Source organism: Cetorhinus maximus, chromosome 4 (assembly GCF_964194155.1).
Source record: "Cetorhinus maximus chromosome 4, sCetMax3.hap1.1, whole genome shotgun sequence".
Taxonomy (NCBI): domain Eukaryota; kingdom Metazoa; phylum Chordata; class Chondrichthyes; order Lamniformes; family Cetorhinidae; genus Cetorhinus; species Cetorhinus maximus.
This window is the reverse complement of record NC_135882.1, coordinates 168,867,002-168,883,939: the sequence shown is the minus strand read 5'-3', so window position 1 is coordinate 168,883,939 and position 16,938 is coordinate 168,867,002. Positions and strand designations below refer to the sequence as shown.

Here is a 16,938-nt window from a genome sequence, read left to right as displayed (position 1 = left end):
TGGAAAACATTACCCTAAGTATCTTTAGAATGGATTAGTTGTCTTGGTTATCACTGTTATTGGTAAAACGTTATGCATAGAGTCATTATGGCACAGAAGGAGGCCATTGGGTCTCTTGATTCCATGTCGGAAATTATCCATAGTTCCGGCTTAAATTAACAGCGATTATTTCAATTTTATATGCAATCATTTGCTGGAGATAGATTAGGTTAAATTTTTTTATTCATTCGCGGGATGTGGGCGTCGCTAGCCAGGCCACATTTATTGCCCATCCCTAATTGAACTTGAGAGGGTGGTGATGAGCTGCCACCTTGAACCGCTGCAGCCTCTGTGGTGTAGGTACAGCTCTAGTGCTGTTTGGGAGAGAGTTCCAGCATTTTGACCCAGTGACAGTGAAGGTGATACATTTCCAAGTCAGGATGGTGAGTGGCATAGAGGGTGGTGGTAATCCCATGTGTCTGCTGCCACCGTCTTTCTAGATGGCAGTGGTCATAGGTTTGGAAGGTGCTGTCCAAGGAGCTTTCGTCAGTTCCTGCAGTGCATCTTATAGATAGTGGACACTGCTGCCACTGTGCATCGGTGGTGGAGGGAGTGAATATATGTGAATGGGGTGCCAATCAAGCGGGCTGCTTTTTCCTGGATGGTGACAACTCTCTTCAGTGTTGTTGGAGCTGCATTCATCCAGGCAAGTGGAGAGTATTCCATCACACTCCTGACTTATGCCTTGTGGACAGACTTTGCATAGCCAGAAGGTGAGCTACTTGCCGCAGGATTCCTAGCCTCTGACCTGCTCTTGTAGCCACAGTATTTATATGGCTAGTTCAGTTTCTGGCCAGTGATAACCCCCAGAGTGTTGATAGTGGCGTTTCAGTGCTGGTTATGCCATTGAATGTCAAGGGTGATGGTTAGATTCTCTCTTGTTGGAGATGGTCATTGCCTGGCACCTGTGTGGCGCGAATGTTACTTGCCACTTGTCAGCTGACATTGCCCAGGTCTTGCTGCATTTGGACATGGTCTGCTTCAGTACCTGAGGAGCAAATGGTGCTGAACATTGTGCAATCATCAGCCACTTCTGACCTTATGATGGAAGGAAGGTTACTGATGAAGCAGCTGAAGATGGTTGGGCCAAGGACACTACCCTGAGGAACTCCGGCAGTGATGCCCTGGAGCTGAGATGACTGACCTGCAACAACCACAACCATCAACCAGCTGAGAGTTTTCCCCATGGGCAATTTTCCACATAGCCGGGTATCTGCCGGTGTTGTAGCCGTACTGAACAGCTTGGCTAGGGGCGCGGCAAGTTCTGGAGCACAAGTCTTCAGTACTTATTTTACAGAGAGTGTCACAGGCAACACCATCACCATCCCTGGTTAGGCCCTATCTCACCGGCAGGACAAACCCAGCAGAGATGGCGGCACGGTGGTATGCAGTCGGGAGGGATTCGCCCTGGGAGTCCTCAACGTTGACTCCGGACCCCATGAAGTCTCGTGGCATCAGGTTAAACATGGGCAAGGAAACCTCCTGCTGATTACCACATACCGCCCTCCCTCAGCTGATCAATCAGTGCTCCTCCATGTTGAACACAACCTGGAGGAAGCGCTGAGGGTAGCAAGGATGCAGAATGTACTCTGCATGGGGGACTTCAATGTCCATCACTAAGTGAGGCTCAGTAGCACCACTACTGACTGAGCTGGCCGAGTCCTAAATGACATAGGTGCTAGACATTGGTCCGCAGCAGGTGGTGAGGGAACCAACAAGAGGGAAAAACATCATCCTCACCAACCTGCCTGCTGCAGATGCATCCACTCATGACAGTATCGGTAGGAGTGACTATCGCATAGTCATTGTGGAGACAAACCCCTCCTTCACATTGAGTTTATCCTCCATCGTGTTGTGTGGCACTACCACTGTGCTAAATGGGGTAGATTTTGAACAAATCTAGCAACTCGAGACTGGGCATCCATGAGGCGCCATCAGCAGCAGCAGAATTGTACTGAATTGTATTGTTACAATCTGTAACCTCATGGCCCGGCATATCCCCCACTCTACCATTGCCATCAAGCCAAGGGATCAACCCTGGTTCAATGAAGAGTGCAGGAGGGCATGCCAGAAGCAGCAATAATGAATTGTCAACCTGATGTAGCTACAACACAGGACTACTTGCAAGCCAAACAGCATAAACAGCTCTGATAGACAGAACTAAGCGATCCCAAAACCAACAGATCAGACCTAAGCTCTGCAGCCCTGCCACATCGTGAATGGTGGTGGACAATTAAACAATTTATTGGAGGAGGAGGCTCCACGAATATACCCATCCTCAATGATGGAGTAGCCGAGAGCTTCACTGCAAAAGATAAGGCTGAAGAAGCATTTGCTACAATCTTCAGCCAGGAGTGCTGAGTGGATGATCCATCTCTGTCTCCCCAGGAGGTCCCCAACATCACAGATGCTAGTCTTCAGCCAATTCAATTCACTCCGTGTGATATCAAGAAATGGCTGAAGGCACTGGATACTGCGAAGGCCCTGACAATATTCCGGCAACAGTACTGAAGACCTGTGCTCCAAAACGTGCCGTGGCCCTAGCCAAGCTGTTTCAGTACAGCTACAACACTGGCTAGATGCCAGTTATGTGGAAAATTGCCCAGGTATGTCCTGTACACAAAAAGCATGACAAATCTAACCCGGCCAATTACCGGCCCATCAGTCTGCTCTCGATCATCAGTAAAGTAATGGATAGGATCATCAACGGTGCTATCAAGCGGCATTTGCTTAGCAATAACCTACTCACTGACACCCAGTGTGGGTTCCGCCAGGGCCACTCATTTCCTTACCTTATTACAGCCTTGGTTCAAATATGGACAAAAGAGCTGAACTGCTGAGGTGGGGTGAGTGTGACTACCCTTGACATCAAGAACGCATTTGACAGAGCTAAGGAGCCCTAGCAAGACTGGAGTTATTGGGAATCGGGGAAAACTCTCCACTGGTTGGAGTTATACCTAGCACAAAGGAAGATTGTTGTGGTTGTTGGAGGTCTGTCATCTCAGCTCCAGGGCATCACTTAAGGAGTTCCTCAGGGTAGTGTTCTCGGCTCAACCATCTTCAGCTGCCAACCATCTTGGCTGACAAATGCCAAGTAACATTCGTGCCACACGTGTCAGGGAATGACCATCTCCAACAAGAGAGAATCCAACCATCGCCCTTTGATGTTCAATGGCATTACCATCACTGAATCCCCCCACTATCAACATCCTGGGGGTTACCATTGACCAGAAACTGAACTGGACTAGCCATATAAATACTATGGCTACAAGAGCAGGCTAGAGGCTAGGAATTGTGCGACCAGTAACTCACCTCCTGCCTCCCCAAAGCCTGTCCAGCATCTACAAGGCACAAGTCAGGAGTGTGATGGAATACTCCCCACTTGCCTGGATGAGTGCAGCTCCCACAACACTCAAGATGCTTGACAGTGTCCAGGACAAAGCAGCCTGCTTGATTTTCACCACATCCACAAACATTCACTCCCTCCACCACCGACGCACAATAGCAGCATTGTGTACCATCTACAAGATGCTCTGCAGGAATTCACCAAGGCTCCTTAAACAGCACCTTCCAAACCCACGAGCACTACCATCTACAAGGACAAGGGAAGCAGATAGATGGGCACACCACCACCTGGAAGTTCCTCTCCAAGTCACTCACCACCCTGACTTGGAAATATATCACCGTTCCTTTACCGCTGCTGGGTCAAAATCATGGAACTCCTTTCCTACCAGCACTGTGGGTGTACTGACACCACATGGACTGCAGCGGTTCAAGAAGGCAGCTCACCACCACCTTCTCAAGGGCAAGTAGGGATGGGCAATAAGCGCTGGTCCAGCCAGTGAAGCCCACATCCCTTGAATAAAAAAATATAATTAATTTATGAGGATGACCATGTCTGTGAGACTGCCCTCCCAATTTTGGCACTAGCCCCCAGATGTTAGTAAGGACTTTGCAGGGTTGATAGGGCTGAGATTGCCCTTGTCATTTATGGTGCCTAGGTCGATGTTGGGTGGTTCATCTGGGTTCATTCCTTCTTTCTGACTTTGTAGCAGTTTGATACAACTGATTGACTTGCTAGTCCACATGAGAGGGCATTTAAGAGCCAACCACATTGCTGCGGCCCTGGAGTCACATGTAGACCAGACCAGCTAAGGATGACGGATTTCCTTTCCTTAAGGACATTCGTGAACCAAATGGGTTTTTACAGCAATTGACAATGCTTTCATAATCACCATTGGACTTTTAATTCCAGATTTTTTAAAAATTGAATTCAATTTCCACCACCCGCCATGGCAGGATTTGAACGAGGGTCCCCAGAGCATTACCCTGAGTCTCTGGATTACTAGTCCAGCGACAATAACACGATGCCATCACCTCCCTCAAGTGTTACTGAGCAGGTTATTGCTGTGCAAGTGCCGGTTGATAGCACTGTTGATGACCCCTTCCATCACTTTACTGATGTTCAAGAATAGACTGATGGAGCGATAATTGGCTGGGTTGGATTTGTCCTGCTTTTTGTGTACAGGATTTAACCTGGGTAATTTTACACGTTGTTGGGTAGATGTCAGTGTTGTTGCTGTACAAGAACAGCTCGTCTAGGGATGCAGCAAGTTCTGGAGCACAAGCCTTACAAGTACTATTGTCAGGATGTTGTCAGGGCCCGTAGCCTTTGCAGTACCCAGTGCCTTCAGTTGATTCTTGATATCATGTGGAGTGAGTCAAATTGGCTGAAGACTGGCATCTTTGATGCTGGGCACCTCTGGAGGAGGCCGAGATGGATCATCCACTCGGCATTTCTAGCTGAAGATTGCTGCAAATGCATTGCGGATGGGTACATTTGTGGAACCACATGCTCCAGTGAGTTGTTGCATTGTCCACTACCATTTACAACTGGCTGTGGCAAGATTTGCGGAGCTTAGATCTGATCCGTTGATTGTGAGATCGCTTAGCTCTCTCCATTACTTGCTGCTTGTGCTGTTTGGCACGCAAGTAGCCCAGTGTTGTAGATTCACCAGGTTGACACTTCATTTTTAAGTCTGCCTGGTGCTGCTCCTGACATGTCCTCCTGTACTCTCCATTGAACCACGGTTGATCACCTGGCTTGGTGGCAGTGGTAGAGTGGGGGATATGTCGGGCCATGAGGTTACAGATTGTGGTTGAGTACAATTCTGCTGCTACTAATGGCCCACAGCGCCTCATGGTTGCCCAGTTTTGAGTTGCCAGACCTGCTCAAAATCAATCCTCTTTGCATGGTAGTAGTGCCACATAACATGATGCGAGGGTATCCTCAATGTGAAGACAGGACTTCGTCTCCAAAAGGACTGTGCAGTGGCCACCCCTATCGATACTGTCATGGACAGATGCATCTGCTGCAGACCGGTTAGTGAGGCTGAGGTCAAGTATGTTTTTCCCTCTTGTTGGTTCCCTCACCACCTGCTGCAGACCCAGCCTAGCAGCTATGTCCTTTAGGACTCGGCCAGCTTGGTCAGTAGTGGTGCTACCAATCCATTCTTGGTGATGGACAGCAGGCTGTTTTAAGATGTAACTGCTACAATTTAGTTTTCTTTTGTTTTAGTCCATGATATTTCAAACCATGTTTGCCAGCACATGTCAACACTTGTTCCTGAGTTTGTCACTGAAAACCAACAGATAAACAAAAGAAGGAACTAAATGGAGTGTACCGTCAGCCAAGTGAAGACAATAATTGCAGCCAACCTCATTCTTACAAATTTTCATGATTGGCTAATTTCTAAGTCAGTAACTGTAACATGTTTTATATTGTCTTTGGTGGCAATATAATCTTCTCCCACAGCCTTTCTTGTTTGGTTAGTTTTGTGAGTTTCATGCATGACCTCCATCAATACCTATTTTTAAAAAAGCTAAACTGAAGATGAAGACCTCAAGTGACGGCCAGCACCTAGATTGAAAAGAGGCGAGGAGCGGTAACTGCTCATTGTCCATTGCTTCTTTGAAACTGTTAAATCTGGTCTTATTTGACTTGCTTTTCTTATATGCCTGATGTTTGAGTTTGGGCACTTGGTCAGTTCCTTGAAATTCTATCATTTTTCTTCATCTTGTGGTAGTGACATTACTTTGCAGAATATTGAATTTTATACCTTCTATTTTCCCCCAGTTTTTAATAAACTTTTCTGGTTGACTTATTAGTATTGTGAATACTTTTGCCCTTGACAGAGAAGAAGCCACTATGGAAGGTGGCCCATTGAATAGTATTATGTATTTCCTTTCAGTGTCAGACTGAAATTGTTTTTGTAAATTCTTTCATGGGTTGTGGATGCTGCTGGCTATCAATGGTGGCCTTATGAGTCCCTATTTGCCTTTGAGAAGCTGATGGTGAGCCGCCTCCTGGAGCACAACTGATTGGCTTACCAGGTCATTTCAGTGGGCAGATAAGAGTGAACCACATTGTTGTTGGCCTGGAGTCACATTTGGGCCACATTGGGTAAGTTTATCAGATTTCCTTCCCCAAAAGATACCTGTGAGCCAGATGGATTTTGCAACAGTCTGGTAGTTTCACGATCACCAATATTGATCCTAGCTTTTATCCCAGAACTCGTAAATTAATTGATTTTAAATTTCCCAAGTGCTTTGGTGGGATTTGAACTTGTGTCTCTGGATCATTAGTCCAGTAACATAACCATTATGCTACTGTATTCCCTTGAAAATTTGTGTAAGTTTTTCCTATTTGAATTTTTATGTGTTGAAAAGGGCAGGGCCCTGTTGATTTCAGCTGTCCCTTGGATCAGCTCTCATGCTGGTGTTAGGCTTCTGTAATGCTCTCTCCTTTCCCTCCTTCCATGGCTATTTTTACCCTTAGCTCAGATGTAGAGGAGAGAAGAAAGCCCTTGTGCCAAAGATTATCCCAGCTGCATCTGCTCCTCATATTATTAATTAGCTATTTCCTGCAGGCAAGATGTTCATTTTTCTGTCTCAAATGCTCAGTCAAACAAATTATTCTGTTTGATCTTTCTTGGAAAATCCAGAACTATTATGGCTTACTGCTCTTACATCTTCCAAAACCAGCTCCTAGGCATCTTCTGGTTGCTCTTGGCATAATCCTCATCACCACAATACCTTGGGTCCTAATTTATATTTTTTTCCAGGCTGATTTTGCCTCAGTCTGCAGTATCTATTGCAAAATTTGCATTATTTGCATTTTGCTTCATTTTTTTCTTTCCTGAGAATCTTGTAGTAATTACCTTCAGTGAAACAATGGGAAGAACAATACCATTCGGCTCAGCCACTGGCAGCAACTCCATATCCTTGATACGTCCCCCTTCCACTGCCACTGTCTTAGACTTCTGTGGTCTTGCTATCGTATTCAAGCCTTAGCTGAGTTTGTGACCCCCCTACTGACTCCATTGCAAAAGTCACTTACATCCTCCTAATGACATTGCCCACCTCTGCACCAATTCAGCACGTCAGCTGAAGCCAGATTGGTCCCTGGGATGAGAGTCTGAGTGAACTGTGTCTGTACTCTCTGGAACAAAAACAGAAAATGCTGGGAAAACTCAGCAGGTCTGGTAGCATCTGTGGAGAGAGAAACAGAGCTAACGTTTCGAGTCTGTATGACTGATCAAGGGTTAACTTGAAGCATTTCTCTCTCCACAGATGCTGCTAGACCTGCTTATATTTTCCAGCATTTTTCTGTTTTTGTTTCAGATTTCCAACATCCGCAGTATTTTCTTTTATCTTAGACACTGAGGGGTTGTTTCTCATGACAGGGGAATCTAGAACAAGGGCCAAAGCCTTAGGATAAGGAACCGATCTTTCAGGACTGAGGAGAAATTTCTTCACTCAAAGTGTTATGAATCTTTGGAATTCTCAACCCCAGAGTGATGTGGATGCTCCATTATTGGATATATTTAAGGCTGGGATAAACAGAATTTTGGTGTCTCAGGAAATCAAGGGAAATGGGGAGCAGGTAGGAAAATGGAATTTAAATCCAAAATCAGCCATGATCGCATTGAATGGTAGAGGAGGCATGATGGTCGCCATATGGTCTCCTCTTATTTCTTAGGTTCTTATGATAACCCTCATCCCTGCTTTTGTCATGTTTGGCCTAGACTATTAAAGTGCTCTCCTGACTGCTATCTCCATCTCCTACTCTCCATAAATTTCAGCTCATCCCAAGTTCTGCTGCCGCTATTTTATCTAGTACCTAACCCTGATCTCCTACCACTCCTGTGCTGGCTACATTGCATTGGTTCTCTTTGCCCCCCAACAATTCAAACTTTATTTTCATCCTAAGGTTAAAAAAAAGGAATTTAAACACATCTCTAACCACATGCAGTACCACCCTGCAAATTCCACATCCTTCCGACTTTGGCTCTTGTGCATCCCGCCATTTGCATCCATACCTTCAGCTTCTTGGGCCATGCTATGGAGTTCCCTCCCTGAACACCTCTGCCTCTCTACCTTTCCATCACTCTTTAAGACCTTCCTTAAAACCTACCTCGATGATTAATCTTATGATCAAAACTCCTTTCCTTTTGCATCCATTTTTGTCTGGTTCCTCTGCAAGGAGCCTTGGGAATTTTTTTTTCCATTAAAGTGCATATTATTGTAGTAATAGTAATTGTTATAGAAGTGAAATATTCCAAAAATGTTATTTTAAAAATCTTTAAACTTGTATTGTGAGACATTACAATGTTTTGTAAAATGTCGTATGTGAATAAGCCAGTTTATAATAACTTAAATGGACAGTGACGAGCGTTAAGGAACATTGAGCCACTTGCCTAAACTGTCTTATTTAGGAAAAAGCTCAGGCAGATATTTCCAAATAGTTTCAACTATTTTTAAGTGGTGGACTTTAGGTCATTCATCATCAATAGTTAAAGTGAATTCAAATAAAAAGAAAATAGAAAGATGGAATGTTTGCAGTGGTTTTTTTTGCTCACATGTGTTTTACAGAGCTCATGAAATAGAAATCAAACTAAAGGTGAGATCATCATTTTCTACAGTGTTTTTTTCCATTTATCTTGCCACATCAGGCAGACATTACACTTGGAAACAGTGTTTTTAGAAGTGTACTGTCCAAAATGAAAGCGGCTCATGGTAAAATCCCACTTTTCACAGTGAATGCATGCTATGGCATATATAATAGGATGTATTTAAAACAAGTGAGGCAAACTCTGTGGAAGTTATTTACATTAAAAAGTGCTGCTGATTATTTAGGGCAGGGACATTTTTAGGTTTTAAATATTAACATACTGTCTTGCAAATATTGTTAACCAACAATTTCTATACAAAAACTTCTGTTATAATCTTGGTCAGAGTTTTCATTGTAAATATTTCTGCACATGTTTGCTAATTACAGCAGCACAATATTTTTGATCATTATTGTGGAAAAGTTAACTTTCTCATTATTGATTGTATGCACACAGTTCCAGCACTAAACTGGTATACTTTATGCCATTTGTTACCTGAAAAACAGGTGCAAAGCATACCAGTTCCTACCCTAGTGAAGTAACATTGTCATCAGTTTTTATACCTGCACATTTTTTTAAAAGGAGAACCAGTCTAAACCTAGCTGTACATAATAAGTAGCCAGGTAAGGTAAAGGGTAAATGAATAGAGTAAATGGTTAACAAAGTAACCATATGTGCAGGTACATTAAGTGCTTTATTAACTAGGTAAGCCTGATGAGTTGAGGAGAGTTTGCAGTCACTAAAAAAAAAAGTCTGCAACTCAAAACCTCTCAAGTCTGTAACAATGTGGACTTCAGACTGCACTTTGCAGAAGGTTATGATCTGAACACAATTAAATTTACAATTGTTTTACTAAGATTGGATATGGTCCTCAAAAAAAAGATTCAAACTGTCTTCAGTGCCTTTATCATTCCTGTTTGTTGTTTTTTTTCTTTGAGAGTCTTTTGCATTGAGCGGAAAAGTAGCTTCTTATTTTGTATAATATTGGTGGAGCACGGATTGGAAAATTGATGTCACCAATACCGAAATCAGAAGAATTATCATGACAATTTTCTCTAAAGTCTCCAGTATTTATTCAATAGAAGATATTTTGATGTTGACAAACTAATTGCCCTTGCTCGGGACCATATGTTACAAATCAATGCAAAGGACTGTTTGTGTCTTTCAAGCTACTATCATATATCCGCTCAAATATACTGAGAATGGTAGCTCAGTACAGACACCATACTGTTGTGCACTGTTACAAATTTTTTAAGCCTGTAATGGTAAGTGAGGTTTGTGGCAGAGTTCGCTGGTTGAGATTAATGGCATGCTTGTTTTTGGACAGTTAGGGTGCATCTATTTCCAGCTAGGCAGAACCCTGTTTACATTGCATGGCTCCTGCCTGGCTGGAACACTCATGTTGCATGTGTGCAGGCCTGGATACACAAGCTCCCTTCCAACAATTAGAAATTGGAAATGTTTGGAAGGAGTGGGGTGGAAGAAATCCTGCACTTCGCGCTTAACTTGAACCTAACGTCGTTTCAAGAAGTGCAGTGGACCACCTGAGCACTTTATAAACCAGGCATGACCACCATACTGGATTTATACACCACATTGTGTTGAAGCAAAGCAGTGTGAGACTGCACCCTCCTGAATTGTGTTGCCCCCAACCCTAAAGTTACAGAAGTGAAGTGGCAGAGCAAAATGATGGTGCAGGCTATGTGCACCTGAAGCTTCTGGATTTTACTGCTATGTAATCTGGGACTAAGCCATTGTCGTTATCTTTAACCATCATTTGTGATTCACCAGTTTATTTATTTTATGAGTTTGTATCCAATGTTGCAGTTTTGAAGTTAAAAACAGTTGCTCGATGTATTTTCTAAAAGGTTCCTCAGTGGATTGTATTGGTGAAAATTTTTCTCATTCTATCTGCTGTTTGTGTAATTCTGTATAAAGCTATCGAACACATCTATATAATGTTGTTGTCTGTAGAACATTAAATATGTTAAGTGTTGAGAAATAACTCTATTTAAAAGTTCTGATTATTTAAATACTGCAGACTACTTTATTTGCAATTTTCTTTTATTAGGTGTGAAATCCCAGAATCCATTGCCAACTCTGGAGGGTTCTATCCAAAATGTTGAGTTGAAGTACTGTAGCACATCATTGGTAAAATGTGTTTCGGGGACCATGGGATCAATAAAAGCTTGTGCCAAAGCCCCAGGTATGTGCAGCTGGAACATGTAAAAGTTTATTGCCTGTACAGGAGAATTGGCCTAAAAAGTGACTGAAATTAGAGTTTACTTTGTCTGTCATGAATCAGCTTTTTCCCCCAAAGATTTGTTGTTTTGTCAGTCGAAGATTGTATTATGTTAACAGTTCTATCTGTAATGTACAATGATCAGGCAATGAAAATATTAATCCTTTTAACTCTGAGCCAAAATGTTTTGGATGTTTATTTGTATTCCCTAAAGTTCACTCATAAGAATTGCTGCACAAACTTTTAAGCACTGGCATCTGTGTAAGGCTGACTTAAGGTAAGTATTTGTGGTATGTCCCACATTGTTTAAAGCCAGAACATTCACTTACGTGCTTGCAATAGAAAACAGGTCATTCACAATGGCACTAGACAACATTCATTCAGAATTCTGTGTTGAATAATCTAGATTAACCAATCTTCCATCCGAAGACAATTCAGTGAAAACTCCGATATCACCTCTCAGTTCTTACACCCACAGAACATTTTAGTAATCTAGGTTTGAATCATACTTATGTGATCCAAAAAGGTGAAATGTTTTCTTAAATTTAGGTAAACTGATTTCTTTTGAAATGAACTCAAATTCTAGATATAACGATCATCGAAAATGAAGGTTCAGCTGGGAATAATGCTCGGTTTTAAAAGTAATTATTCAAAAGTATTTAAAATTTAAAAGTAATGATTTGTTCCAGTAGAGCAGAATAGAATGACTGTTGTCGTTTTTATTTAAAAGCGAAGAACAGAGCATGATGGCACACTTTTTCACCGTGTTGTCCTCTCTGGACCCCGAAGGGGGATCTTTACCAGGCTTTGGAGGCCGGGAACGAGAAAAATTGAAAAAAAGTACATTGGGCTGGTTTGCCATGCCAATGTGTTCCCATCTCCAGCCGCTTTTCCCAGGGTGGGGTGGGTGCTGAGTGCAATGTCAGCAACCAGGGTGTTAGCGGTGGGAAACCAATTAAGGTTGCTTAGGAAGCATTTAACAGTAATTTTTCTGGGGAAATAGAATTTTTACTGATGGTGCATGGTGCCCTTGCTGTGTCTGCAGCTCATCAGCTCATAGGAGGCAAATGCTTGGCAGGAGGTCAGAGCGCCATGAAAGAAAAATGCAATCTGCACTTTAAGGATGCAAATTGGCACATCATAAAGTTATAAAGTCACTTACAGCACAGAAGGAGGTCATTCAAATCCATGCCAACTCCCCGCAGAGCAGTTCAATCAGTCCCACTCCCCTGCTCAGTCTCCGTAGACCTGCAAGTTTATTTCCTTCAAGTGCTCATACAACTTCCTTTGAAATTGTTGATTGTTTCCTCATCCAGCACCATTGTGGCAGAGGGTTCCAGGCCATTACCACCTGCTGCATAAAAAAGTTATTCCCCTCGTTTCCCCTGTATCCCTTGCCCAAAATCTTAAATATGTGCCCCCTAGTCCTTGTTTAATCAGCTAATTGAAAGAGTTATTCCTTGTCTACCTTATGTAAGCCTGTATAATCTTGTACACCCCTATCGGACCGCCCATCAATATCCTTGGCTCCAAGGAGAACAACGCCAGCTTCTCCAAACCAACCTTGTGTTTAAAACCTCCATCCCTGGAACCATTCGGGGGTCATCTACAGGTAGATGCTTACGATTTCATTATTGTCTCTTGCAGACAGAAATAAGATAATAGTGCTGGTGGTGAGGATTTTGTCTCACCCTCTGTTGTCCCATTCTCAGCAATATTCCCACTGGACACACCCTTGCAATCGTGCATGCTAAATTGCCCTCTAGCTCCTCAACCCACTAATTGAATGCTGATCAGTGAGGCACCCTCTTAATTTGCTGCCTAACAGAGGATTGGGCTGGTGAACCTGCTGCTACGGCAATTGGTTTCACCACCCAAAAATGGTCCCATCATTCAGAAAAAGCCTAAGGAGGGCAAGTTCAGCCCCTATTCTCAAATGATGGGATTGAAATCTTCTAATTGTGCTGCATGCAAAGGGTTCTCTGAAAGAGTTTCAGCAATCTTCAGCTAGTTCTCAATAGCGGTGAGCTCACAGTAAAAGCTGCCTCCTATTTTTGTATTTGCTGTTCTTCTATGTGAGATTGATAGGATGGCTGGTTTCGTAAACAGAAAAAAATTGATTTGCCCAACTGAGCATATTGTTTTGAAGTTAAGACACCTTGAAGAAATTAGGTGGAAGTTTAACCTCAGTCTGCCCTTCAAATAGCAGCTATACTGTTCCTTTGAGATTGGCTGCTCTAATAGAAAGTTAAGTTGATTCGTTATCGTAGAAGCCAATCCACTTTTCACACGTACATCATTTTTTCCAGGCTCCATTTGTGCTATCCACAGCAGGTGTTGAAAATAACTTTGCATTAGCCTGCATTTAATGAGCATCTATTATGTCCTAACATATCCCACGGTGCTTCACAGCCAGTCATTACTTTTGAAATGTAGTCACTGTTTTAAAACAGTGAAACACAACATCATTTTGCACACAGCAAGGTCTCACAAGTAGTAATGGTATATATATTCAGATAATAGAAACATAGGGTAGAATTTTCCACACGGCATGCGGGCATGTGCCCAACACATTCGAGCGTGAAATAGCACACGATGTCATTGGGAGAGCATCCCGATGGCATCACGTACTCACGTGATATTTCAGTCGACGAACACGTGCGAGAGCCGGCAGCATGCCCCCTGACAATTAAGAGGCCTATTAAGGCCATTAAAGTAGCAATTGAGGGTCATTTTCCGCCACCCATCCAATGTTATGGCTAGCAGGTGGGTGAATCGGCCAGGCTTTGCATTTTTGAGGAAACCTCACCTAAGGGTGGAATGAGGTTTCCGTGATTAATTAAGAAATATTAAAAATTGAAAAAAATTTCATCATCCGTACGTTGAGGTGTCTCATTCTGACACGTAGACATTTTTCCCGAGTTTAAATCCTGTTCTTTTTGATTTTAAATTTATCAGCTCCCTGAGGCAGCTCTCTGCCTTCAGGGAGCTTTCCTTCCGTGCTCCCTCGTGCTCGCTTTGACTCCAGTGCTCACCGCCCTCCCGCCTCCCCCATCTTGGCAGAGCTGAGCCTTTCAGCGTGCGTTTCACAGCAGCTGCCTGTTAATTGGCCAGCCAGTGTGAAATCATGGCCCCGGGCTGATTGCAGTCAGCGGTCCATTCCCCAGCTGCTCCCAGGTCCTCTGACCCAAAAAATTCTGCCCATAGGAACAGGAGTAGGCCATTTAGTCTCTTGAGCCTGTCCTGCCAGCCAATGAGATCATGACTGATCTCTGACCTAACGTCTGATGTTGATGATTTTGATTTTGAGATGAATCTTGGCCAGGACACCAGACAAACTCCCCCATTGAGATGAGGGCCTTGTTTAATGTTTCATTCAAAAGGTGGGACTGCCAGCACAGCACTTCCTTAGTACTGCAATGAAGTGCTAGCGTCGATTCTGTGCTCAAATTTTCTACTAGGGTGGGTCTTCAATTCATAACCTTGTGACTCAGAGATGAGAATGGTAACATTGAGCCAAGGCTGAAGTTTTGTATGTACTGACATTTCCCAATACGTTTTTACATTGGCAACCTATTCTTTTTCACACTTGACATTGTTCCCCCAAATTTCTGTTCTTAATTGGTCTTGAGCAAAATGACTCCTTTGAACCAAACACTACACAAGAAAAGGTTCAACTTTTCTTCTCTTTAATCGCACATGTCTACCTAATGCACTCCTGAACAAAACAATTATTTCTAATTTAGCCTTTTAAAGATCTTATTTGCATTTACTATGTTGATGCAATGCTCCAATCTGGGAGGCTTTTTTAAATTGCTGTGTGATTGTTCAGGGGACCACCTTCGAAAGAATTGAATCCGTTATCTGGCCCAGCCATGAATTCTTTCATTGATATGTATGGGTATTTCGTTCTTATCTTAAAGTACTGACACTTATGGCTTCATTTGCCTTCAAGATGTTGTTGGGCACACTTGACAACAGCAGGATCTTTCACGTCAGTTTGGGAATGGCCATTAGTTAAGTGTGGAAAGAAGACTTCAAAGGTTTAGTCTGATGGCCTGACATTGGAAATTCTGGTTGTGTTAAGAAGGAACACATTGTGAATCAGGTCAAACTATAGATCTGCAGTAGCTTCACTGGAACATTTCTACCAACATTTTCTAGAGGGGACTTCCAGGGTGTGTGCTTTTATGTCAGTTTTTTAAAAATTCAAAGAATTTGGATATCGCTGGCACCTGCGTGAACCACCTACATGAACTGCTGCAGTGTGGTGAATATACTTCTGGTGAAGGTGGAGGGTCTTGGGATGTTTCGCTACGTTAAGGGCACTATGTGAATACAAGGTGGTGTTGTTGTATACAGAATAATCTGCATTTGTTCCAAAATCAAAACTTAAATAGTTTGAGGGTTATCTTTCTGCACTTTGCAGTAGATGTTGCTTGCAATGCCCCATTGGTTTCTATTCTCAGGTTGGGTGAACTTGCTCCTTTGGAAATATGCAACCCATCCCTGCCTGAATTCTCATCGAATCTACATTAAGTTCAGTTGGCACCCTAAAATTGTCTCACCATTGCCAGGAAAGAACCCCAGATTGCACAGTGCAGCCTAACACAAATGGAAGTAAGCATATGTATTAAGGTCTGTTTGAACTTCACATGCCCCAAACCCCTGACCTTAGAAATAGGTTCCGTACCATCAGACCTTGTCTTACACTTCTAAAAATTTCTAACTCCACAATTGAAAAATTGTACTTTCATCACTTCAATATTTACCCTGAAAGTAGAACTGCTAAATTATTAGCCTTTCTTGACTGTACTCTGAAGTGGCCTGGCAAGCCACACAGTTGTATCAAACTGCTGCATGAAGGATACAAGGCATTGACTCATCCACCCAGATGTGACTGAGCCATCAAATTAGCACATGCCAAAGTTATACTCGGCCAAGTTGACCCTGCAAAGTCCTCTTAACTGACACCTAGGGATTAGTGGCAAAGTTAGGAGAGCTGTCCCCCACAGACTAGCAATGGCATGACAGGTATAACCCTACCTCATCCTCAACATCCCAGACTCCCCCATCACTATCTCTGGGTATGCCCTATTGCACTTAGATTACAATACTTGGATTGGACTCCTAATGTTTACTCTGAATCCCATGCTGTCTAGCTTCTGGTCACACATAGATAAGGAAACCTCCTCATGATTATCACATAGTGCCCTCTATCAGCTGATGAATGACTAATGAAAGACAAAAAGACTTTCCTTCATGTTGAACACCATTTAGAGGAAGCAAGGGGACAAAATATATTCTGGGTGGGGGATTTCAGTGTCCAGCACCAAGTGACATGGTAGCATCATCACTCACTCCTCTGTCATCAAGTTATTAAAATAAAACCTAGTTTTTCACAGAATCACACAGTGCAGAAGAGGCCTTTCAGCCCATCAAGTCTGCACCGACACGTGAGAAACACCTGATCTACGTACCTAATCCCATTTACCCACACTTGGCCCATAGCCTTGAATGTTATGACGTGCCAAGTGCTCATCCAGGTACTTTTTAAAGGATGTGAGGCAACCCGCCTCCACCACCCTCCCAGGCAGTGCATTCCAGACTGTCACCACCCTCTGGGTAAAAAAGTTTTTCCTCACATCTCCCCTAAACCTCCTGTCCCTCACCTTGAACTTATGTCCCCTTGTGACTGACCCTTCA

General features: G+C 43.2%; 1 protein-coding gene across 4 annotated transcripts in view; it reads left to right on the top strand.

Moving 5' to 3' along the window:
• The window catches only part of vps13b (vacuolar protein sorting 13 homolog B), a 1,109,808-nt gene that overhangs the window by 369,057 nt on the left and 723,813 nt on the right, over positions 1–16,938 (top strand). For all 4 annotated transcript variants that reach the window (XM_078541117.1, XM_078541119.1, XM_078541118.1 and 1 more), the window contains exon 18: positions 11,062–11,196. In XM_078541117.1, coding sequence (XP_078397243.1) covers positions 11,062–11,196 — 135 coding nt within the window. The remainder of the gene's footprint in view (positions 1–11,061; positions 11,197–16,938) is intronic.